Genomic DNA, 26,038 nt, shown 5'->3' with positions numbered 1-26,038 from the left:
TTCAGACGTCGCCCTTGCCGCCACTCTAAACCAGGCAGGCAGAACCGTGGCCTACCAGTCACAGTCCCGGATGAGTGGAATTAGGGCCCGCCAGAGGTCTTCGATGGACTCACCAGGTAGTTGCAAGTGGGTGGCGAGTACATGCCTGGCGAAGAGCGTGTTCGCCTTCTGCGCGTCGTATTCCTCAAGGAGTTCCAATGCTTTTGTGTAATTCGTGGCGTCTTGGATCAACGGGAACACGCTGGAGCTCAGTCTGGAGTACAGGACGTTTATCTTCTGAGCCTCCGTTGGCTCGGGGTCCGCAGCCTTGATGCAGGCCTCAAAACATGCTAGCCAATGAGTAAAGTCTTTTCTGGCGTCGGGCGAGTGCGGATCCAGCTGCAGGCGATCGGGCTTAATTCTGATCTCCATTCTGTGGAAAATCTGACTGTAATAAATTGATGCACGATCAATTGCACAAAGACTAAAGTTGGGTACAACTGTGGCTTTATTACAGTCAGATGCGAGGCCTCCTGCTGCAGCTGGCGAAATGGCAGGGCACTGGAGGTCATGCATATTTATACAGTTCTCCCTGGGCAGAGCCAGCCGGCAGGAGCTACCGGCGAACCTGTAGTACAGGTCCTACCTTACATCTCCTATTACAGTGGTTCACCACACAGGAGATGGGGGGGGGGGGTCTGCGAATAATCCCAACCTCGGTGATGAGGGAGACCAGCACAACAGTGCAACGGAAAACACTCAAGCATTTGTTTTATTCATTTCTGACTTTTCTGTAGCATTTGGGACAACTGAGAGGCTTAATTGGTCATTTCAGAGAGCAGTTAAGAGTCAACCACTTGATATGGGTCTGGAGCCACATGTCGGCCAGACCTCTTAAGGATAGCAGATTTCCTTCCCCAAAGGACTCAGTGAACCAGAGGTTTACAAATATATCCCACTTTAATTTTTAATCCCTTATCTGTTTCAAAGGTGAGAATATTCTGCAAGATTGTATGCTCAATGTAGCAGCAACGTTAGACATCTTATTTAGTAGTAACAGACCATGAGAGTTGGGTGTAGGAACACCGATATGATGCTTTACATCTGGGTTTTGGCAGAACTTGGGTATGGGTTCTTGAGATTGTCAGCACTACAGTACCTTCTGGTTTTAAAAAGTTTTTTCAAAAGATTTTTGCTTAATAACATGCAAAATTAAATAACCCAATTGTACATAAGGGCAATATGCTCAGAGTTCTAGTACCTGACCTTGTTCACATTAGCATTTTTTAATTTCCCTTTGATTTCTGTCTGATATAGCTATATGACTGCTTATTCTGCTAGCACCTGAAACATCTTTCAAAGTCCCAATTCAATTACTTTGCTTATCACATCTAATCACAAAATTCATAATCATAGAATTTACAGTACAGGAGGCCATTCGGCCCATCGAGCATGTACCGGCCCTTGGACAGAGCACCCTATCCAAGCCCACACCTCCACCCTATCCCCGTAACCCCACCCAACCTTTTTGGACACGAAGGGCAAATTAGCATGGCCAATCCTGCATCCATCAAAAATCTATCGGGTGGTACGGTAGCACAGTGGTTAGCACTGCTGCTTCACGGCGCCAGGGACCCAGGTACGATTCCTGGCTTGGGTCGCTGCCTGTGTGGAGTCTGCATATTCTCCCCGTGTCTGCATGGGTTTCCTCTGGGTGCTCTGGTTTTCCCACAAATCCCAAAAGACGCGCTTGTTAGGTGAATTGAACATTCTGAATTCTCCCTCAGTGTACCCGAACAGGCGCCGGAATGTGGCGACGAGGGGATTTTCACAGTATTTCATTGCAGTGTTAATGTAAGCCTACTTGTGACACTAATAAAGATTATTATTATTAAAATAAACATAAAACACAGAATAGATATAACAGAAGAGATGGAAAGAATTTCCAATTAGACTGTACATCATCACAAATCTAGCACTTTAGGATAATGGGGCCCGCTGTGGAAAGGCCATGTGTTGATTCAGGAGACACATCAGTGATATTTGTACCATTTGCACCCTTTTCTTTATATATTTTTCACTCTCCAGCATTTTTCCTTGTTTGTTGTAGAATCAAGTAAATATGAGGAAAAGGTGCCTTGCCTGCTGGTAAACATCAATCTATTATTCTGGGAAAACTATTCAGCATGTCATTTTATAATAGCAAGAAACAAATTTAGGAAATTTGTCAGTCAGATGTTGTCATTTTGACTGTTCCCAAAGGGCACAAAACCTGCAGTTGGATGCTATTCTGCAATCAGGCAACTTCTGATCCTTTATTACGAGTATATAGACTGCCCCAGTGTAGTCCTGTCATCACTTGCCTGTCCCCACTGCAATAACCATCTGCTTCCAATTGTAATTCATGCAAGGAATTTGCTTCATCTAGATACACCCATGTAGGTGCACAAGGGCAATTTAGATGCACAGCATCTATAATTTTGCAGAGTCCGCAAGTGTTCATATTTGGGTTTTGTTGAAATATGAATTCATGGTACGAGTGTAGTTTTATGTCTTTGCACTGTTAACTACTAAAATGATTAAATAACTTTGAAAGGTTATAATTAAAGGCAAGAACTCCAACAGGCACTTTTGACCCTCTGAATGCAATCTTTTATTTTTGTGCTTATTGAGGTGGAAGATGTTACTGCAATTCTAGTTTGTCAGGAAAACAAAGGTAATTTTAAGATATTTTTATTTGTATGACTGAATAGCAGAAATAAGGTAGAGTTTTAAGTGGGCATAATTTAGTGTTTCTGTGTAAGGCACGGTAAGCCTAAAGTTAGATTTGTGCAAGACAAAGGTGTTTGCATGTGTGAGGGTTTGCTCAGTTCAATCTGTGCTTCTACAATGCTTAGAAAGGGTTATGGTGTGAAAAGTAAACAAACTGCAGAAGCATGAAGTCGTTGCTCAGCAACCAAGGCCACCATTAGGATAGGGAGGCTTTTTCACTAGTTTTTAACTGGAAACATAACAGTTGGAGAGGGAGATGGCAGCTCGAACAGCTCTGCTAGAAGCAGTTGGTTTTAGAAGGCTTAGAAGGGAACATCTCACTCAGTCTTGCTAGAAGAAAAGCCATACCATGGAGTAATGTTCCAGGTGCCGAGATCCAAAGAGCAGCTAGTTAAGGAAATTAAAGAAAGCAAGAAATGATTTTTTTAAGATGTCTGAGATCAAAGTACTAGAACAAAGAACTGCTCAGTAAAAACAGACGGAGCTGAGCAGAAGGCTGAGAAGCCAGAAAGATATCTGAAATGATTATCAGGTTGGTGAGATTTTAATGCAGCCTGTGGAACGGGAGTTGAAATAACTGTGGAAATCGGTGACAGGATCTCGAAGTTTGTGTAAAAGCATTTCAGGCAAAAAAAACATGAAAGGCTAGTGGAAAACCTGGAGTGGATTCCTTATTAAAAGTAGAGCAGAAGCTTTGTTTGTGAGGATAGTTTGGAAAACCTGGCATGAATTATTAATGCAAACGGCTGATGGAAAATATTGTTTGAAAGAAGATTTTAAAGCTCGTCTTTTTGGGGGGGGGAGTGGAGTTTGGAAGCACTCATGTGACGATCATCTGGGAGGAATTGAGAGAGAAGATTACGGAAGATCGATTGACTGGCATCGGTCATTTGGTTTCAGACTGGGGCGCTATCTTTGAAAACTGTATATAACATTTGTGAAGTTAAAGGAGGAGTAAAGGAGAATTGTATTATAATCACACTTTTCATGTTTAGTAAATGTTTTTTTCCTTGTTAAAACTAATTCACAGTCCTGTGACAGTTCCTCCACGTTCTCTGAAAAAATGTAAAAGGTTACAATCTTTTGAGCCATGGTTCCATGTTGGAATCTTCCCATATATGAGTAACACCAACTGGAATCATAACAAGTTTCTGCCCCACCCCACCTCATCTCTCCCATGTCCCTTCAGAGATCATCTCTTGTTCACTTCATCTCCTCACCTTTTGAGCTCAAAACATGCCGCTTTGTTTCCTTTTACATGCTAGTGCATGCTAATTACTTGCCATTCTCTTAGACAGTGCTTCTCTCCTGTTTAAAACCATCAAACCCTCTTCAGTAGATGGTCAAAGAGACATCTGTCCCCCCAGCCATAGACAAATTTCTAACCTCTGGTAGTCTCCACGGTGCTTGAGCATGTCGCTTCCCAGTTTAGTGCTTGTTTCGTTGAAAACCTACTGTTCAAATCACTCCCATCTCACTACATAAAACCAACTCTTGTATAAATAACAAATTATATCCTCTGTGATCATGACTGAGGTATGTTTTCTCTTACCATTTCAGAATTTAATACCATACCATCTTGCTCCATCCTTTTCCTCAGTTTTCAACTCTACAGAACAAAACCTCTCATGGATCCAATGCTGTGCATCTGAACATAATAAATCTATCTAGTACGGCTTCTTTTCTGACCATTGCACTATCACCTCTGGAGAAGGTCTCCAGGACAAGGCCAGAAGCCGCGGACATCTCAGCCACATGCAGGTACAATAGAATAGGCTACCTCCACCTCATCCTCGGGCAAATGGGGAGACCTCAAGTAGGAGTGGGGTGAGTGCAAGGTGACGTGCCTTTAGTTTCACTTCAGGCTCACCTGGCTGACATTTGCTCTGTTTGTGTTTACACCGATTTATGTAATTATAAAGATATTGTTTGATGATATTGCTCAGACTTGTAAGTGTTCACGGATTGTGATGGGAACTGGGAAGGCAGCTAAGGGAGAGGTGGGAAACATTAAGGGGGCCGTGGATTTTTTGTAGATGTCAAGTCTAAGAGGTGGGGCAATGGTGCAAACTCCATGTTCCATGTCCATGGGTGGCACAGGGATTATCCAGTTACGTGCCAGTCAGAGAGCTTGCCCCAGTGATTCAGGTTCAGAATAGGAGAAATGTGAGAGGGCTGGGAGCCATTCAGCTGAAGCATCGATTAACTACTTTGGCTCGTGTGGTCATGGTAGCTGGCTGAGAGCTGTATGTCCTTGAGCGACGACGGTGGTCTCTCTCCAATGCATGGGTGCTGGACTCCTCTGCATCAGCTCATCCTCTTCTTCCTTCCCTCAGGCATCCTCAGAGGAAGAGTGGTGTATCATTCCTTCCTTCCTCATCCAGCTCCAGGCCTCCTTGAATAGATAGCGAAACACACAGCAGATGACCAGTCAAAGCAAAGGAAGCGCATCTTCAAAACGTCCATGGCCTGCTGGGTACAGGCTCCTGTACATAGATGGCTCTGCTTGTAGCAATCCTTATCCCCCAGCAGCTACCCTCAGATCCGGATGTTGGTATGAAGAGTTAAACCACCTGGAACTCTTGAAGGGTGAAGGAATCATGACAGTTTCCCAGGATCCAAATGCAGACTCACAAGATCCTCTCCTTGTGGACACAGACCAGCTGCACTTCCAATGAATGCAATCTTTTTCTGTTGAGGAACCTAGCCCGGATGACTATGTGGATACAATCAATGACCTTCTGGACCTAGGAAAATTAATTGATGGTGGCAAAGGCCAAAGGCCTCTATGCCTGTACAGGCACCACAGTGTCAAAATTGATGCATTAGGCTGCCATCTGAAACAGCCATGATGTGGAGAGGCCGGCGTTGGACTGGGGTGAGCACAGTAAGAAGTCCTACAACACCAGGTTAAAGTCCAACATGTTTGTTTCAAACACTAGCTTTCGGAGCACTGCTCCTTCCTCAGGTGAATGAAGAGGTATGTCCCAGACACATATATATATAGAGAAATTCAAAGATGCAAGACAATGCTTAGAATGCGAGTATTAGCAGGTGATTAAACCTTTACAAATCCAGAGATGGGGTAACCCCAGGTTAAAGAGGTGTGAATTGTCTCAAGGCAGGACAGTTGGTAGGATTTCGCAGGCCAGATGGTGGGGGATGAATGTAATGCGACATGAATCCCAGGTCCCGGTTGAGGCCGCACTCATGTGTGCGGAACTTGGCTATAAGTTTCTGCTCGGCGATTCTGCGTTGTCGCGCGTCCTTAAGGCCGCCTTGGAGAACGCTTACCCGGAGATCAGAGGCTGAATGCCCTTGACTGCTTAAGTGTTCCCCAACTGGAAGGGAACATTCCTGCCTGGTGATTGTCGCGCGATCCGCGATGTCCGTTCATTCGTTGTCGCAGCGTCTGCATGGTCTCGCCAATGTACCACGCTTCGGGACATCCTTTCCTGCAGCAGGCTTGACACAACTCACACCTCTTTAACCTGGGATTACCCATCTCTGGATCTGTAAAGATTTAATCACCTGCTAATGCTCGCATTCTAAGCATTGTCTTGCATTTTTGAATTTGTCTATTTTTATGTTTCTGGAACATACCTCTTCATTCACCTGAGGGAGGAAGGAGCAGTGCTCCGAAAACTAATGTTTGAAACAAACATGCTGGACTTTAACCTGGTGTTGTAAGACTTCTATCTGAAATAGGGCATCTGGGCCTGTTTGATGCCAACTGCGAAATGCCACTTAGGTTCATGATGGACCCCTGGAACAACCTGGGAGCATAAACATTCAGGACAACAATGACCTTGATGGCTGCAGGCAAGGGGCTGCCATAGGGATCATAGAATTTACAGTGCAGAAGGAGGCCATTCGGCCCATCGAGTCTGCACCGGCTCTTGGAAAGGGCACCCTACCCAAGGTCAACACTTCCACCCTATCCCCATAACTCAGTAACCCCACCCAACACTAAGGGCAATTTTGGACACCAAGGGCAATTTATCAGGCCAATCCACCTAACCTGCACATCTTTGGACTGTGGGAGGAAACCGGAGCACCCAGAGGAAACCCACGCACACACGGGGAGGATGTGCAGACTCCGCACAGACAGTGACCCAAGCCGGGAATCGAACCTGGGACCCTGGAGCTGTGAAGCAATTGTGCTATCCACAATGCTACCGTGCTGCCCACGTAGGGATGCTTCCTGTTGATTCCCTTATTTTTGCTGTTGAATGCTTAATGGACACAAATTATTAAGTTAAGCAGAGAGAATGAGGAATTCAATAAGTTGCAATATAGCATTTGGTGCTGCTAGCTTTGGACAGCAGATCCTACACTTTAAAGCACCCGAGAGATTGGGCAAGAGTCTGTTCAATTGGTTGGGACTCTTGGCTGGCGACCAATGAATTGGCCATAAGGCTGTCCCAACCAGGAGGAAACCCACACAGACACAGGGAGAACGTGCAGACTCCACACAGACAGTGACCCAAGCCGGGAATCGAACCTGGGGCCCTGGAGCTGTAAGCAACTGTGCTAGCCACTATGCTACCGTGCCTTCCTTTCTTCTCTCTAGCAGGGTTTGTGAGTTGATGTATTCCTGAATGAGTGGTGTTTAGAGTATTTTGGGTTAATTAACAGATATCGAGGCTCCACTGTATATTTCAAGTTCTTGTTATAAATCAAAGTAGCGTTTAAACTAAAACCTAGTGACTAATTATTGGGCAGCCAGTAGCAAAGATTTTTGGAAATTTTTTGTTGCAACTCCAGGTCAAGGAAGAGGGGGGCTGAAAGGACTGCACCCTAGCCCAGGATGATCCGGTTGAATGACAGAGCAGGCTCGTGAGGCTGGATTGGTTTACTCCAGTTCCCATTTCTTATGGAATTATGGTATTGCATTAAAACAATTGGCATATAATTCTGTAGACATTAAGCCAGAAGACTGGAGTTTTTTTTGTTATAAACCAGACAGCAAGAATCTGCATGTGGATATCAAGAGTGTAATTGAAGTAAACAAATTCCCCCAGGCTCATCCCCCAAGGAGAGAAACAAGGAAATGGCAGCCTTGAATGCAATATTTGTTCAGCCTTTTATACACAAAAACACTAAACATTGCAAACATGGAGACCAAAAGATTCATAGATTTGATGGTCTAAATCCTGCATACTGTTGTAAATTCCAGTCTAAATGGATAGAAGAACTGCAAATGTAACATTTCCAAATGAGCATTCAATTAGTTATTTCACAAGATCCCACGGTGTGGCAATATTAAGCACAGATAGAATTAACAAAAAGTTGGGGAAAATGAGTCATTGGTTGACAACCAATAGTGTAACATGGGTCCAGTGCTGGAGCTTCAGCTATTTCCAATCTACAATGTGTAGCCAACAGGAAAGGAAGTGGAGGGAAGAGTCTGCAAAAGGGATTATGAACAGGTTTGAGTGGACAACAAGGTAGCAGGTGGTATTATATGGATGTGCAAGGTTACTCATAGCATTCAGAATGTTTCTGGAAAAGCATGATAAATATTTATCAGCTGCAACAAGGCAGAATATGCTGCCCTTCACTGCCAAGTGAGCTAGAGTACCATTGTACAGGGCTTGGACAAGGTCACATTGGGGCAGCAATGCATAGTTTTAGGGTTCATACCTAAGGAAGGATATACTCATCTCAGATGCAGTACAAACAATTCCTGGATGAGAAGGTTTTCCTACACTAGGCAGAGTAAATTTGATCTGGAGTTAAGAGAATTGACCTAATTAGAAGGTTTTGGGTGCTGGAAAATCCAGAACATGGGGCAGCCTCATGACAAAGAGCTGAACATAGGACTGAAGGGTTGGGAATTGCTGCCTCAGAACATTATGGCCATTTCATCATTAGAGATAGGGATTGAGAAGATTATTAACCGCAGGAAATCAAGGCATTATGCAGCAAGAAAGAGTTGAGGCAGAAGATGCCATGGTTATAGTGAATGGCAGGCAGGTTTGAAGGGCTAGATGATGTCCTTTTTCTGATTTTTTTTATGGGCGATTGCTTGGGAAATCTGAAGTAGGCTGGTCATTAACAGCTGCACAGCATGGATTTGATTTATTATTGTCACGTATTGGTATACAGTGAAGTATTGTTTCTTGCATGCTATACAGACAACGCATACCATACATGGGGAAGGAAGGACAGACTGCAGAACGTAATATTCCAGTCATAGCCAGGGTTAGAGAAAAAGATCAACTTAATACGAGGTAGGTATTAAACGAGGTAAAGTCTGATGGCAGCAGGGAAGGAGCTGTTCGAGTCAGTTGGTATGTGACCTCAAACCTTCGTATCTTTTTCCTGACGGAAGAAGTGAAAGAGTGTATGTCCGGGTTGCGTGGGGTCCTTAATTATGCTGGGTGCCTTTCCAAGGCAGTGGGAATTGTAGACAGTCAATCGATGAGAGCCTAGTTTGCGTGATGGATTGAGCCTTTTGTAGTTTCCTGTGGTCCTGGGCAGAGCAGGATCCATACCAAACTGTGATACAACCATAAAGAATGTTTTCCATGGTGCATTTGTAAAAGTTGGAGAGAGTCGTAGCTGACATGCCAAATTTCCTTAAGTCTTCTGAGAAAGTAGAGTCGTTGGTGGGCTTCTTAACAATGTCAGCATGGGGGGGGGGGAGAAGAGAAACCAGGACAGGTGGTTGGTGATCTGGACATCTAAAAACCTGAAGCTCTCGACCCTTTCTACTTCATTCCCATTGATATAGGATGGGGCATGTTCTCCACCGTGCCTCCCGAGGTTGATGACAATCTCCTTTGTTGACATTTAGGGAGATATTACTGTGGTTTCACCAGATTCTCTATCTCATTCCTGTACTCTGTCTCATCATTGTTCTAAGATCTGACCCGCTACAGCGGTGTCCATCAGCAAATTTGAAAATAAGAGTTGGAGGGGAATTTGGCCACACAGTCATAGGTGTATAAGGAGTACAGCAAGATGTCTTACAACACCAGGTTAAAGTCCAACAGGTTTGTTTCGATGTCACTAGCTTTCGGAGCGCTGCTCCTTCCTCAGGTGAATGAAGAGGTATATTCCAGTGATTAAATCTTTACAGATCCAGAGATGGGGTAACCCCAGGTTAAAGAGGTGTGAATTGTGTCAAGCCAGGACAGTTGGTAGGATTTCGCAGGCCAGATGGTGGGGGATGAATGTAATGCGACATGAATCCTAGGTCCCGGTTGAGGCCTCACTCATGTGTGCGGAACAACGTATAGTAGGGGACTGAGGACACAGCCTTGTGGGGCACCGGTGTTGAGGAGGATGGTGGAGGTGTTGTTGCCTATCCTTATAGATTGCGGCCTGTGGAGAGCACCCCCCAATTCAGACTCACAAAGTGTATTCAATTCACTGATTGAAATAACAAAAGACAAGAGCAGCTGACGTCAAGGAATGCTTTGTGGGAGTGAATATTTTTCCCAGTCACAAGTCATACTATCGTCTGATAGTTGAAAGGCTGAATTCAGTTATAGCGATCTCAGGATTCAACCATTTGGATCAGGCAAGCACATTTACAAATAGCTTGCAAGTCCATGCTTGCTTTCAGATCAATCAAATATATTAGACTACTCCTGACCGTGTTCAAGGGAACAGGGAACACAGCTTGTCAAATTCTAAAACAGATATGAAAGCTACCTCCCAGACCAGAGTTCTGAAACAATTCCTGACTTGTTTAAACACCAAGCGGTCTTGGGTCAACCTCGATAAATTTAATTTAGAAAAATTTATGCAATACCTATATAGGACATAGGACAGATAGTGAATAGTCCAAAGTAGAGTTGAGGAAGAGCATTTTTTTTTAAGCGCCACGGAACTGTCTCATATGCAAATCAGTTAACAGACAGCCAATCAGTAATGGGTGTCATGATATTCAAACACACACATCATGATGGACACACTAACAGGCAAATCAGAGCACACAACACCACAACCAATCACAGACAAGAACACCAACCACATAAAAAGCACGAGCACGACACCTGGAGGTCGGTAGGTCTGGGGAGAAGGAAACAAGAAAGAGCTGTTGAAACACCACAAGCAGGGAGCCCCCCACGTGCAGAGTGCAAAGACCAAGTTGTAAATAGTGAGTTTAAATAAAGAAGCGTTGTACCATATGCAACTGTGTTGGCTCTTCTGTGTGTTAGAACACCCAACACCACATGGTACAGGAGTGGATCGATACCTGCCTACCAACCTGCCATTCTGGACATGGACCACACCGGCAAACCGCAGCCGATGCAAGTCACGGGGAACCTAGGCACCAACTGGAAGCTCTACAGGCAGCGATTTGACCTGTACATCCGTGCCACCGAAAAACAGAATGTCTCGGATGATTCGAAGATTGCAATGCTCCTCTTCTACGCAGGCCCCCACCCAAACGATGTCTATAATTCACTGGTGTTCGAGGAAGGCGAAAACCAGGCCAAATATGACACGGTCATCCTCAAACTGGACCAGCACTTTCAAACTGAAGTAAACGAAACTTTCGAAAGATACATCTTTCAGCAACGCCTGCAAGGTAAGGAGGAGCTTTTTCAACCCTTTTTGACGCACCTCCGGATTCTAGCGCAGTCCTGCGGTTACGGCACCACCACAGAGTCCATGATCAGGGACCAGATTGTTTTTGGCGTTGCCTCTAGTGGCCTACGCCAGCAGCTTCTTAAAATAAAGAGCCTCACCTTAGCGTCTGCTGTGGAAGCCTGTGTCCTCCATGAAAATGCTGCCTGCCGTTTTGCCCGATTTCAGGCGTCCGAGTTGGCACGGAGGGGGTCCCCAGCCGTCGAATCGGCAAGCCAGGCCGCCCACGACGTTGAACGCATCCAGGCCGTCGATTTCTTCCCGCCCCACGGCCCGGACGACAGCGGCCGCTTCCCGCGCTTTTCGCGGTCTCCCGCGCAGGTGCGCGCCAAGAATAACGGCCACAACGAGGGACGCACTGCGCAGGCGCGCCCACCGCAAGATCGCACTGCGCATGCGCAGTGGCGCAACGAACGCCGTGACGTCATGACGTGCAGCAATTGTGGAGGTCTACACTTAAAAGGGCAATGTCCTGCAAAATACCGACAGTGCAACAGATGTGCCATGATAGGCCACTACGCAGCCCGCTGTCGTGCGGCTCAACCCATGGATCCGGCGCATCCTCGACAACCTCGCACACGAGTCAGGACCGTCCAGCCCACGCATCACGACTTCCAGTTAAGTGATGCAGATGACCAGGATGACTTCCGAGTTGCCGTCATTGATGTCAACAAGGTCAATGCCATCAATCCAGACGATGAGTGGTGTGCCACCCTGACGGTCAACCGATCGCGCGTCGCCTTCCGTCTGGACACCGGCGCATCCGCCAACCTGATTGCTTACTCTGCAGTCCAGGCCATGAAGGTCAAACCACCCATCACACCATCCCGGCTTAAGATGGTTGACTATAACGGGAACGTTATCCCGTCCGTAGGATCTTGCCAGCTACAGGTGACTCACAAGAGGTACACGGCCACACTCCCCTTCGAAGTTGTGGGCTCATCAAAGGACTCGTTACTGGGCGCACAAGCGTGTAAGGTCCTTCACCTGGTACAGCGCATCATGTCTCTCTCTCCAGATGAGATATCCGACTTCCCGGATGCTGAGTTCCACGCGAATCTCCATTCCCTCCTCGCTCACAACCAGGAGGTTTTTGAAGGCATGGGGACATTGCCACACACGTACAAGATTCGACTCAGACCGGACGCCATCCCTGTCGTTCACGCACCTCGCAGGGTTCCTGCGCCTCTCAAAGACCGCCTCAAGGCACAACTGCAGATTCTTCAGGACCAAGGGGTCCTATCCAAGGTCACGGAGCCCACGCCATGGGTCAGCTCCATGGTCTGTGTAAAGAAGCCCTCTGGCGAGCTCCGTATATGTATAGATCCAAAAGATCTGAACAACAACATCATGCGGGAACACTATCCCATCCCAAAACGAGAAGACCTCACCAGCGAGATGGCGCGAGCCAACATATTCACTAAATTGGATGCGTCCAAAGGATTCTGGCAGATCAAACTGGACCCGGCCAGCCGAAGACTATGCACATTCAACACCCCTTTTGGCAGATTCTGCTACAACCGGATGCCATTCGGCATCATTTCGGCATCTGAAGTATTCCACCGCATTATGGAGCAGATGATGGAAGGCATCGAAGGGGTACGTGTATATGTGGACGATATCATCATTTGGTCCACCACTCCGCAGGAACACATGCATCGTCTTCGACGTGTCTTCACCCGCATACGGCAAAATGGCCTGCGTCTCAACCGTGCGAAGTGTGCTTTCGGCCAGACGGAGCTGAAATTCCTCGGGGACCACATCTCAAGGTCCGGGGTCCGTCCCGATGCAGACAAGGTTAGCGCCATCACAGCCATGCCACGACCGGCTGACAAGAAGGCTGTCTTAAGATTCCTGGGCATGGTCAACTTCCTTGGGAAGTTCATTCCCAACCTGGCTTCTCATACAACAAACATGCGCCATCTCGTAAAAAAATCGACGGAATTCAACTGGCACCAGTCGCATCAGCGGGAATGGGAGGAGCTCAAGCACAAACTGGTCACGGCACCAGTGCTGGCCTTCTTTGACACGACTCGCCCTACAAAGATCTCAACAGACGCCAGCCAATCTGGTATTGGAGCGGTACTCCTGCAAAAAGACAGCACGTCATCATGGGCCCCGGTTGCGTATGCCTCACGAGCCATGACCCCTACCGAACAGCGCTACGCGCAAATCGAAAAAGAATGCCTGGGCTTGTTAACTGGACTGGACAAGTTCCACGACTATGTGTATGGCCTGCCACGATTCACGGTCGAAACTGACCACCGCCCCCTGGTCAACATCATTAACAAAGACCTGAACGACATGACTCCTCGCCTCCAGCGCATCTTACTTAAACTCAGGAGGTACGATTTTGAACTGATCTACACTCCGGGGAAGGAACTCATAGTGGCGGACACTCTTTCCCGAGCAGTGAGCACACCACCAGATGCGGAGGGGTTCGTGCGTCAAATTGAGGCACACGTGACTCTGACAGCAGCAAATATGCCAGCTGATGATCCTTGTCTGGCCCACATACGCGCAGAGACGGCGACTGACCCTCTGCTGCAGCGAGTGATGCGCCACATGACGGAAGGGTGGCTAAAAGGGCAGTGCCCCCAGTTTTATAATGTGCGAGATGGTCAAGTCTGCTGTGCTGCACCAGGGTGGGGGGAGAGAAAGAGAGGAGAGAGAGCGAACAACTGTCACACTGCACAGGGGGTATGCCCAACATTGTTGCAATATACCCTATCATGCACAGCAGCATGGCAGTTAGTTCAGGAGAATAAACTAGCATCAGTAATGGAAAGAATGAAACTTGGGTAATTTGTGTAGCATCACAAGGTAACCACGTTCAATGATCTTCCCTCAACCACAAGATCATATTCACAATTCCTAATGCAGCAGTGGCATAGTGGTTTAGCATTGCTGCCTCACGGCACCGAGGACCCAGGTTCAATCCCAGCTCTGGGTCACTGTCCGTGCGGAGCCCGCACATTCTCCCCGTGTTTGCGTGGGTTTCACCCCCACAACCCAATGATGTGCAGAGTCGGTGAATTGGCCACGTTAAATTGCCCCTTATTGGGTACTCAAATATATATATTTTTTTAAAATTCACAATTCCTCCAGTTGTATCAGTGGGTGTATCTAAGCACAGACTGCAGAAGTTCAAAGCTTGTAGCTCACCACCAGCTCACAGGGCAATAAATGCTTGACTTGCCAGCAATGCCCACATTGCATAAAAAAATAAGATGCTCATATCGTAACCAGTGCAGTAAACAGCAAGCGCAAGCTGTTCAGGGAGGGTATACATGCATTACACACGTTAACAGCATCAATTCTGCCAGATTTATGGCATCAGGGAGTGGAAGCAGCATCATGGCTCAGGTATTGCGGGTATTACAGTTCTGCCACACTGCAAATCATATTGGAGGAGTTGTGGCTGAGGAAAGGTGGAGTAAAGATTTAATTGAAATGTATAAAATAATGGAGCCAATCAGGATTTTCCTTTCACAGGAAGTCAGTGGCAGTTGTGTGCAGATGTAAGGTGCACTGCAGATCTCACCAAGGCTCCAGATAACCCTCTAAACCCACAACCTCTACCATCTAGAAGGAAAATCCACTCTATCCAGGCCTCGCAGTATCCTGTAAGTTTCAATAAGATTTCCCTCATCCTTCTAAACTCCAACGAGTACAGACCCAGAGTCCTCAACCATTCCTCATACGAGAAGCTCTTCATTCAAGGGATCATTCTTGTGAATCTCCTCTGGACCCTTTCCAAGGCCAGCACATCCTTCCTTAGATACAGAGCCCCAAATTGCTCACAATACTCCAAATGGGGTCTGACCAGAGCCTTATACAGCCTCAGAAATAGATCACTGGTCTTGTGTTCTAGCCTCTTGACATGAATGCTGAGGGACTCGATGCAGGGGTGAGCAAACTTGCCTGAGGCCCCATATAGGGTTAGAAATTATGCGACGGGATAAATACTCTGCAAGCAAACTTTGTGTTCAAACATCGACAGTACAATTTTATTTTAGAATCAACAGTGTTAAAATAATAGTAGTATAATACCGTGAACAATAAACTTTTAGAAAATTGTGCCATTTGGGGTGGGTCACCACATAGCTCAATTTCTCATGTCACAGATTTTATGAAATGAAAATCGCTTATTGTCACAAATAGGCTTCAAATGAAGTTACTGTGAAAAGCCCCTAGTCACCACATTCCAGTGGCCTGTTCGGGGAGGCTGGTAAGGGAATTGAACAGTGCTGCTGACCTGCTTTGGTCTGCTTTAAAAGCCAGCTATTTAGCCCAATGTGCTAAACCAGCTCCTAGGGCAAGGGGTATATGGGAACATCACTGCCTGGAGTTCTGCTCAAAGCCACACATCATCCCGACTTGACATTTGTCACTATTCCTCGGTCATGGTTTCCTAACAGCACCGTGTACCTGCACCACAAGGACGGCAGCTGTTCCAATGTGGCAGCTCACCACCACCTTTTTCTCATGGGCAATAAATGCTCACCTAGCCAGTGACACCAACATCCCACAAAAGAATAAAATTCAAGAGGTAGATTGTCAGAATGATCGAGGAAGTTGGGGCAATTTCTTTCTACCAAGGCGTTGGGAATTTGAACTCACGATCTAACATTATGTGGTGGTGGCTTGAACTATCTAACATTGGGGGTAGAGAATCTTCAACATGGATCAGTACTAAAAGGGGCAGCATGGTAGCATAGTGGTTAGCACAGTTGCTCCACAGCTCCAGGGTCCCAGTTTCGACTCCCGGCTGGGTCACTGTCTGTGCGGAATCCGCACGTCTTCCGAGTCCGCGTGGGTTCCCTCCGGGTGCTCCAGCCCCCACCCAGTCCAAAGATGTGCGGGTCAGGTGGATCCGCCATGCCAAATCTTGCGACATCAGTAGCTGGATTCTCCATTGTCGGGATTCTCTGTTGCGCCGGCAACCTGGGGATTTCCCGACGGCGTGGGGCTGCCCACAATTGGAAACCCCATTGGCCAGCTGGCGAGACAGAGAATCCCGAAGGCGCACCGCACCAGCAATTCCGCCCAGGTCTCTGTGCACCAGGTCTCCAGTATCACCCTCTGAGAACATGATTTTCAAGTCACACCCAAACCTATTCACGCCCCGAATGGAAATTCAAATCCAGCCCCAGTCTCCATAAACGGACAATTGGAAAAACTGAATCCGGTTTCTCTCCTCTGCCCTTTACGAGGGTGGCACGGGAGCACAGTGGTTAGTCCATTTTCTTCACAGCACCAGGGACCCGGGTTCGATTCCCGGTTTGGGTCACTGTCTGTGCGGAGTCTGCACGTTCTCCCCGTATCTGCGTGGGTATCTTCCGGGTGCTCTGGTTTCCTCCCACAAGTGCCGAAAGACATGCTTGATAGGTGAATTGGACATTCTGAATTCTCCCTCAGTGTACCCGAATAGGCACCGGAATGTGGCGACTAGGGGATTTTCACAGTAACTTATTTGGAATGTGTTAATGTAATCCTACTTGTGACATTAATAAAGAGTAGTAGTATTCAAAGCTCTCTCTGGTGAACATAAAGGTCACATGACACTATTTTGAAGACGAACATACATATTATCCCTGGTGTCCGAGCAAATATCAGTAAAACAAATCATCTGGGCTTTAATACATTGCTGCCCGAAAAAGCTTGCTGCATACTAATTGGTTACCATGTTTCCCACAAGATGGTAGCAACTACACTGTATTGGTTGTAAAGCACATTAGGACGTCTGAAGATCATGAAAGGTGCTAAAGAAATACAAGTCTCTTCTTTCTTTTAGGTCAGTTGACGTTTGTAAGAAAAGACAAGATGATGATATTCCAGATGTGCTCTTCATTGGGTCTACTGTCCTAACAAGGGAGCTATGCTTGAAATATCATTATTGCATCGGTAAATAGAGGAGTCCAGTTTCTGCAACTTTCCGAATATTTCCAGCATTTTTTGTTTATACTTCAGTATGTTCTTTTATACTAAATTGACAATGATTCAGAGAAGAGTAAAAAGGTGACTGGCCTTTCCACTCGTAGACTATAGGTGAATCCAGGCATAACCACAGGAGGTGAAAAAGTACTGTCTGTGATCGACATCTGGATACTCACAGCTGAGCTTCGGGGGGGGGGGGGGGGGGGGGGGGGCACCACATGTTGTATTCCGTTGGTGATGGACAGAATTAGCGCCAATCTTTACTCAGTCTAACATTTATTTAGAGAGTAAAACAGACATCTCTTAACAACTCTAGGATGAGTAAGTGGCCCTTTAAATCTGCAGAAGTGAAAACCCATTTAATGTACTGCACTTACATTTAATTAAAAGCAATTTGCTGAGAAAAGCCATGAGGTAATGTCACAGTGGCCAAGTAAGAGTTCCGCTTGAGGCAGGAATTGAATCATAGTGATTGCATAGAGTAAAGGAAATTTTACTCTGCATCTAACCATGCCATACCTGATTGAGAGCAGCTTTTAAAGTTTAATCCTTTTGGCTACTTACTGTCAGCTGGCCTGCAACACCAAAGTCTGCCAACTTTGCATGCCCCTCTGTATTCAGGAGGATATTTCCAGCTTTGATGTCTCGGTGGATTTTCCTCATGAAGTGTAGGTATTCCAGCCCTTTCAAGGTGGATTTAAGAATTGTTGCTATTTCATCTTCTATTAGCTGTAATCAGAACATATACCAAATGTTAGTTCACAGTATTAAACAACTATAAATAAGTATTTAACCTATTTAACTACATACTGTGAAATACTTAAACCCCCAGTAGGGAAGGAGGGGAATAAAAAAGGAATAATTTATTGCAGTCATGCTCTGGGTATTCCACCTCTGAGAAGCTGGTTAAAGGGGACAGTTGGCAGCATGAAAGCAGGCTTTGCTTGCCCCATTACAATCAGACCCGAGAGAACAAAAGAAAATACATCTACAAAAATACTCTCATGAAATAAAAGGCTAAAAATGAATCTTCCATTTACAAGATTTCAAATATAATTCTGAAACATTTCTTATATAATAATAATCACTTATTGTCACAAGTAGGCTTCAATGAAGTTACTGTGAAAAGCCCCTAGTCGCCACATTCCGGTGCCTGTTCGGGGTGGCTGGTACGGGAATTGAACCCGCGCTGCTGGTCTTGTTCTGCATTACAAGCCAGCTGTTTAGCCCACTGTGCTAAACCAGCCCTTATATTGACTTGCAGTAACATTCAACAGCCATCAAACCCTCATTTAAAAAAAAAGAAAAATACTCTAGAATCCAGTTCTGGGACATGAAGTGGAGAAGGTTTTGGTGGGAGAGTATTTCGGGAAGCAGTTAGACTACTGCAGTTATGGAAATGGATAATAATAATAATCGTTATTAATGTCACAAGTAGGCTTACATTAACACTGCAATGAAGTTAGTGTGAAAAGCCCCCAGTCGCCACATTCCGGCACCTGTTCGGGTATACTGAGGGAGAATTCAGAATGTCAAAATCACCTAACAAGCACGTCTTTCGGGAAACCGGAGCACCCGGAGGAAACCCACGCAGACACGAGGAGAACGTGCAGGCTTCCAATTCTGGAATCAAACTCAGGTCCCTGGCGCTGAGAAGCAACAGTGACAACCACCGTGCCATCGTGCGGCCCAAAAATTTATAATCAAGTGATTAAAATATTTAACTTCAATGAGTTGAAAAGGGATCGGGCGAAGATGGACAGGAATCAAAGAGTGGGAACAAAACAACAACTGAACTATGAAAGATCTTTAAAGAGGAAGTTGTTCAGGAATAGAGGAGATACATTTGAACTTAATCCTCCCTAAGTTCTGCCAGTTTTTATGCTCAGTGCCCCATCCAATGAAGGCAAGCATTCCGTCTGCTTTCTTGACTACCTTGTCCACTTGTGTTGCCATTTTCAAAGATCTGTGGACTGGCACACCCAGATCTCTCTGACTTTCTATATTCCTAATAACATTTACTGTATATTTCCCCTCTATGTTAGACCTACCAAAATGCATTATCTCATACTTGTCTGGGTTAAACACCATTTTCCATTTCTCTGCTAAGTCTCCAACCTATCTATGTCCTACTGTATCCTCTGACAATCCTCAACACTATCTCCCACTCCACCAACCTTGGTGTCATCTGCAAACTTAATCATCAGACAAGCTACATTTTCCTCCAAAGTGTTTATGTATACTAAAAACGAGGCCCCAGCACAGATCCCGGTGGAACACCACTCGTCACAACCTTCCATTCAGAAAAATCTGGGACGTACCCAGAGATGTGATGGTGGTGTCTAGGACATTACCTGTAACTTTTATTTACACTAAGGCTGATGAGTGCCTGGAACACGCTGCCGGGGGAGGTGGTGGAAGCAGATATGATAGTGACATTTAAGAAGCATCTTGATGAATACATGAATAGGATGGGAACAGAAGAATATGGACCCCGGAAGTGCAGAAGGTTTTTGTTAAGGCGGGCATCAAGATCGGCGCAGGCTCTTGTTCTTTGTATGATTCCATTAGTTTGACAATATCAGGTTGTTGCTTGAATTGCTCTCCCAATTTTGCCACAAGCCCCCACATGTTAATAAGGAGGATTTTTCAGGTTGCTATTGTTGTTCCCAGTTCCAACTTTAATACGAGGTGGTCCATCTGGTTTCATTCCCTATTGATATTTTAGAGGTTTCCTACAACTGAGTGGGTTGTTAGGTAAATTTAGAGGGAATTTCAGAGTCAACCTGGTTGGAAGTCCAGAATCAAAGAACACAATTAAAATTAGTGGGACCGAGAAAAGGAGAAATAAGAAACAGGAAGGGCAGCATGGGGCCACAGTGGGTAGCATTGCTGCCTCAGTGCCAGGAGCTCAGGTTCAATTCCGGCCTTGGGTAACTGTGCGGAGTCTGCACATTCTCCCCGTGTCTGCATGGGTTTCCTCCTGGTGCTCCGGTTTCCTCCCACAGTCCAAAGATATGCAATAAATGGATTGGCCATGCTAAATTTCCCCTTAGTGTCTAGGGATCTGCAGGTTAATAATCATAATAATCTTTATTGTCACAAGTAGGCTTACATTGCAATGAAGTTACTGTGAAAAAACCCTAGTCGCCATATTCCGGCGTCTGTTCAGATACACAGCGGGAGAATTCAGAATGTCCAAATTACCAAATTGCATGTCTTTCGGGACTAGTGGGGAGAAACCGGAGCACCCGGAGGAATCCCACACAGACACGGGGAAAACGTGCAGACTCCGCACAGACAGTGACCCAGCCGGAAATTGAACCTGGGACCCTGGCGCTGTGAAGCAACAGTGCGAACCACTGTGCTATCGTGCTACCCATGTAGACTACATCAACTGCACTCCATCCAGCGGACGATTCCTCGCACCTCCCTCCCCCTTGGTTTTGCCAGTGTTAGAAAAACAAAGGTTTTTTTTTTGAAGGAGTTATATTTGTAGTGGTAAACATTAAGCTATAGTTTTAGGTGTGTATAATTTAATGTTTCTGTGCCTGGAAGGGACAGATAGATTCATGCTGGACAAATATGTTTGAGTGTGTGGGGGTCGATTTCAGTTCCAACTGAGATTCTATTGTATTAAGGGGAACTCTGGCATGAAAAATAAATATAGTTGCTGAGTACTAGAGGCCCTTGTAAGGGAAGAAACTTTCCTTTGGTCTTTAGTTTCAGCTGGAAGCTACAGCAGTTGGGGACAGGCAGCTAGGGAGGGAATAGCCCTCTCAGCTTTGTTAAGAAAAGCCATACAATGGTGTAATGATCAAGAAAGCCAGTGCCAGAAATCTAAAGGATAGAATTTAAGGAAACTAGAGAAAGGAAGATGAGTTTCCAGGAAGCCAGAAGTTAAAGGAACAAAGAGGAACTGGGAGAAAAACATGGCACTGTCCATTTCAAGTCACAGAACTGTAAAGGAGCTGGCTAGTGAGAAGTCAAAAAAGTATCTGACGTGGTTCTAAAGTTTGTGATGTCTTGCTACAGTTTATGAGACGTTGACGGAAATAACTGTGGAGCAATCGATGGCTGGATATCAGAATTTATCTGTGGAACAGCAGTGAAGACAAATGAATCCTAAAAGGGGTTGGTGTAAAACTTGGAGTGAATTCACTGGTAGAAGTGAAGTGGGAGCTCTGTTCAGAAAAGTCCTTGGAGTGGATTTCGGAATGCAACCTGCGAATGGAAAGCCTTATTACGAGAGAAAGTTTTAAAGCATATTTTGGAAGTGGAGTTTGAAAACTCTTGTGTGAAAATCATCTGGGGCTATTCTGAGGAGAAATTCACAGACACTAACTTGGTTTCAGAGCAGAGTGTGTATTTGACCACAGCCAATCGATATGCCTTAAAAAAATGGCACTTTATAGGCAGCACAGTGAAACAGTAGATAGCATTGCTGCCTCATTGCGCCAAAGTCCCAGGTTCGATCCCGGCTCTGGTCACTGCCCGTGTGGAGTTTGTACATTCTCCCGTGTTTGCGTGGGTTTCGCCCCACAACCCATAGATGTGCAGGATAGGTGGATTGACCATGCTAAATTGCCCCTTAATTGAAAAAAATGAATTGGGTACTCTAAAAATTTTTATTTTTTTTAATGGTACTTTGTGCGACCATTAGACATGCAGCCCGAAATGTCTTTGTCATCCATATTAATCTTAACATCTGTGTGCATTTTATTAAGTTAACGGGTAAGCAATGGAGTCTTTTATTATAATCCATTTTTTCCATGTTTAATAAATATTTTTTTCTTGTTAAAACTAATTAGCGGTTCTGTGACTCCAGAGGCGGACTTACCACGAAGCACACAGCTCTTTTGTTTATTCATCTGCCTGCCTGCCTGCATGTACCAGCACACCATCAAAAATTCTCATGCTAAATTTGACTAATCATCCTAATTGTTGTTCATGCACCCAATCGCAGCGTGTTAAGATCATTAAGCCTGACCAAAATGTTCCATTCTGGGTAAGGTTTTCGAACAGGTCAGCCAGAGCCAGGGTGAATGTGAGGTTTTATTGATTAATGTGCCTGCCCATCCATGTCAATAGTATCAGATGCCATTTTTGCTGGTGGGGTGAAGCATACAACAAACAAGAGTTTGTTTAAATAGTTGATGGGTTTCTGCATTGGAAGCACACTGGGGGAACAATTCTTTGAAAACTCATTCAATGTTTAACGTGTGCGTTCATTTGGAAGTTGCGCAGGAGCAGCACATCTGAAAGCAAGGAGCCACAGGTTGTTTAGTCCTGCATTAGGTTAGGTTAAACAAAAAAAATGTACAATTTATAAAGCATGAAAAAGACAGAACAGGTCAGACTCCTGGTGGAGCTCCGTAGAACTCATGCAGTTTCAACAAAATTAAAAGCTCTGCACAAATTGTTTTTAATAGCTTAACTGCCTCAATCAGACGTTTGTCAGTGGGCTTCATTTATCGCACTCCCTTGAAAAATATGAGCAGCAATTGGAAGATGTCGAGCGACAGAGCCGACTGGTTCTCCTATTTTCCTGGGCCCATCTCAAACTCCATCTCCACTGGGAACATCGAGGCCACGAGTGACATGTCCTCTGTGAAAGAGTTTAAAAGTGACAGAGATGCTCGTGAGCAATGTTAGTGCTTTACTGCTGTGGCTTTTATAGATCTTTTTCACACCAAAACTGAGATGCATGTGGGTGTTAAAGTGGAGGTGGTGTCGCACTATTAATTAAGGAGTCAGTTATCCCCAGTAAGGATGGATGATATCTTGGTAGGGTCTTCAAATATGGATTTGTGGGGGGTTAGAGCGTAAGAATAATAAAGAGGCAGTCACATTGCTGGGAGTACACTGTTGGCCCCTCCTGTGCATCTGAGTCACTATGGTGCCACTGACCTGGCTCCGGCTTCACTCCCCTGAGGAACCATTGCCATCACCAGTATCCAAAATGGCTACTTCCATACTACCTGGAGCTTCAGTATGTGGATGATATTGGCATTTCCACTCTCTCAGAAGAGAATCTCCAAGCCATGTTTGACACCTCCGCGGATCAAAGAATCGGTCTCAGCCTCAACCTCAAAAGATTCAAGTCCTTTACCAGCCCGCCCCAGGGAAAGATAATAATAATAATTGCTTATTGTCGCAAGTAGGCTTCAATAAGTTACTGTGAAAAGCCCCTTGTCGCCACATTCCGCCGCCTGTTCGGGGAGGCCGGTACGGTAATTGAACCCGCGCTGCTGGTCTTGTTCTGCATTACAAGCCAGCTGTTAAGCCCACTGTTCTAAACCAGGCCCGAGATCAGATCCCTCCTTCCTTCAAGAACAAGAGAAACTCTCCCAAATGTGGAACATTTTCCATACCTGGGGAGCCATCTCTCAGCCAAGGCTGACGTCGATGGAGAAATTCAATCCGGGAAAGCCACCTTCAGATGCCTTCGGACAAAAGTCTTTGGCAACCTCGATATCCGTGCTGACATTAAGATCCTTGTATACCAGGTAGTCATCCTCCCAACTCTTCTATCTGGCCCAGACACTTTGACTACCTACAAACGCCACCTCACGGCCCTGGAGCTGTACCATCAACACCGCCTGAGACAGATTCTCTGCATCAGCTGGGAGGGCAGGTGTACTAAAATCAGTGTCCTTGGAAGGAGCCAAGAGCACCAGCATCGAGGTCATGATCACCCGAAACCAACTCTGCTGGGCCAGCCATGTGCTCAGGGTGTCAGAGTCCTGACTGCCAAAGCAAATCTTCTTTGCACAGCTCACAGAAGGCTTGAGGACAGCAAAAGAAGTGCTTCAAAGACATCCTGAAGGCTTACCTCAAGAAATGCAACACTGATATCAACACCTGGGAGACCCTTGCTCAGAAGAGGAACCCCCTGTTTGAAGGGACTCATTTCTTCGAGGACACCAGACGGCAAGAGGCCCGGAGAAGGAGCCTGAGAAAGGAAGACCGGTGATCTAGAATCCAAGGACCGATCCCACTTCCTGGGGACACCTGCCAAGTGTGCGGCCAAAGACGCACTTTTGAATCAGGATCATCAGTCCTGTAAGGACCCATAGAACCTCTGACCGGTAACATGGAGTATCTTCAGCGAACAATCAGACTGTTAGGGAGTGATCACCAAAGAAAAAAGTTCCAAAATAGAAAACCAAAGAGCATTCCAACCAAGCCCACTCCCAATAAACTATCCAAATAACCGCTGAACCTAACCTACACACATCTTTGGACACTCAGGGGCAATTTAGCACAGTCAATCCACCTAACCTACACACCTTCAGACTGTGGAAGGAAACCAGAGCACCTGGAGGAAATCCAGGCAGACACAGGGAGAAAGTGCAAACTGCACACAGACAGTCACACAAGGTCAGAATCAAACCCGGTCCCCTGGCACTGTGAGGCAGCAGTGCTAACCACTCATGTGAGGTCTCCAAAGCAGTTTCTGTTTTATTTCAGATTTCCAGCATATGCAGTATTTTACTTTTATTTACGAGAATGGGACCAGGTGTGAAGGACTTCAGTAATGTGCGGAGGGTGTTATTCTCCTCAGAGTGCAGAAGGGCAAGGAGAAATTTAATGGAGCTGTTAAAAATCATGCAGCCTTCCTGGGGGTATACATTTCCAAAAGTCTGTCCTGGTCCACCCATGTCGACGCTACCACCAAGAAAGCACAACAGCGCCTACACTTCCTCAGGAAACTAAGGAAATTCGGCATGTCCACATTAACTCTGACCAACTTTTATAGATGCACCATAGAAAGCATCCTATCTGGCTGCATCACAGCCTGGTATGGCAACTGCTCGACCCAAGACCGCAAGAAACTTCAGAGAGGCCTGAACACAGCCCAGTCCATTACACGAACCTGCCTCCCATCCATTGACTCCATCTACACCTCCCGCTACCTGGGGAAAGCGGGTAGCATAATCAAAGACCCCTCCCACCTGGCTTACTCACTCTTCCAACTTCTTCCATCGGGCAGGAGATACAAAAGTCTGAGAACACGCACGAACAGACTTAAAAACAGCTTCTTCCCCGCTGTTACCAGACTCCTAAACGACCCTCTTATGGATTGACCTCATTAACACTACACCCTGCATGCTTCACCCGATGCCGGTGTTTATGTAGTGACATTGTGTACCTTGTGTTGCCCTATTATGTATTTTCTTTTATTCCCTTTTCTTTTTATGTACTTAATGATTTATTGAGCTGCTCGCAGAAAAATACTTTTCACTGTACCTCAGTACAATAAACAAAATCCAATACAATACAAAATCCAATCTAGAGTTAAAAACGAGAAACTGTTTAATTCTATGATTCTCATGGTGTGTGGCTCTCACCACAATTAGATGGAAATTTAATATTTAAAAACTGGAACTGTGCTACAACACGGGGATCAAGTACAATGCTTCAATTTTTAAGTTGGATGTTAGCCTGAACTGTCAAGCCAATTGTCAAGACAACCTCATTTAACAGTGTTACAAAGCCATGTTTTATCAAAATTGACAGTATCTGAGTGAACTGAAACCATGAGAAAAGTCTTTAAAAGCAAAACAGAAGTATTTTTTAAGTGGCCTAAACTGCAGTTCTTAAAATGACCGAGCATTTACATGACTTCCCCTTGCAAATTACAAAACTATCAGAAAGTATATATGATGTTAAAGTACAACAGGTTTGTTTGGAATCACTAGGTTTCGGAGCGTAGCTCCTGATGAAGGAGCTACAT

At 45.6% G+C, this 26,038-nt stretch overlaps 1 protein-coding gene across 3 annotated transcripts in view; it reads right to left on the bottom strand.

Annotated features, from left to right (window-relative positions):
* Positions 1–26,038, bottom strand: part of stk3 (serine/threonine kinase 3 (STE20 homolog, yeast)) — a 584,348-nt gene that overhangs the window by 371,800 nt on the left and 186,510 nt on the right. For all 3 annotated transcript variants that reach the window (XM_072468459.1, XM_072468457.1, XM_072468458.1), the window contains one exon: positions 17,863–18,027. In XM_072468459.1, the coding sequence (XP_072324560.1) occupies positions 17,863–18,027 (165 nt within the window). The remainder of the gene's footprint in view (positions 1–17,862; positions 18,028–26,038) is intronic.

The sequence above is a fragment of the Scyliorhinus torazame genome, chromosome 11, assembly GCF_047496885.1.
Source record: "Scyliorhinus torazame isolate Kashiwa2021f chromosome 11, sScyTor2.1, whole genome shotgun sequence".
Classification (NCBI taxonomy): domain Eukaryota; kingdom Metazoa; phylum Chordata; class Chondrichthyes; order Carcharhiniformes; family Scyliorhinidae; genus Scyliorhinus; species Scyliorhinus torazame.
Note: the sequence above shows the minus strand (reverse complement) of the source record. Positions and strands in the feature narration are given on the sequence as shown.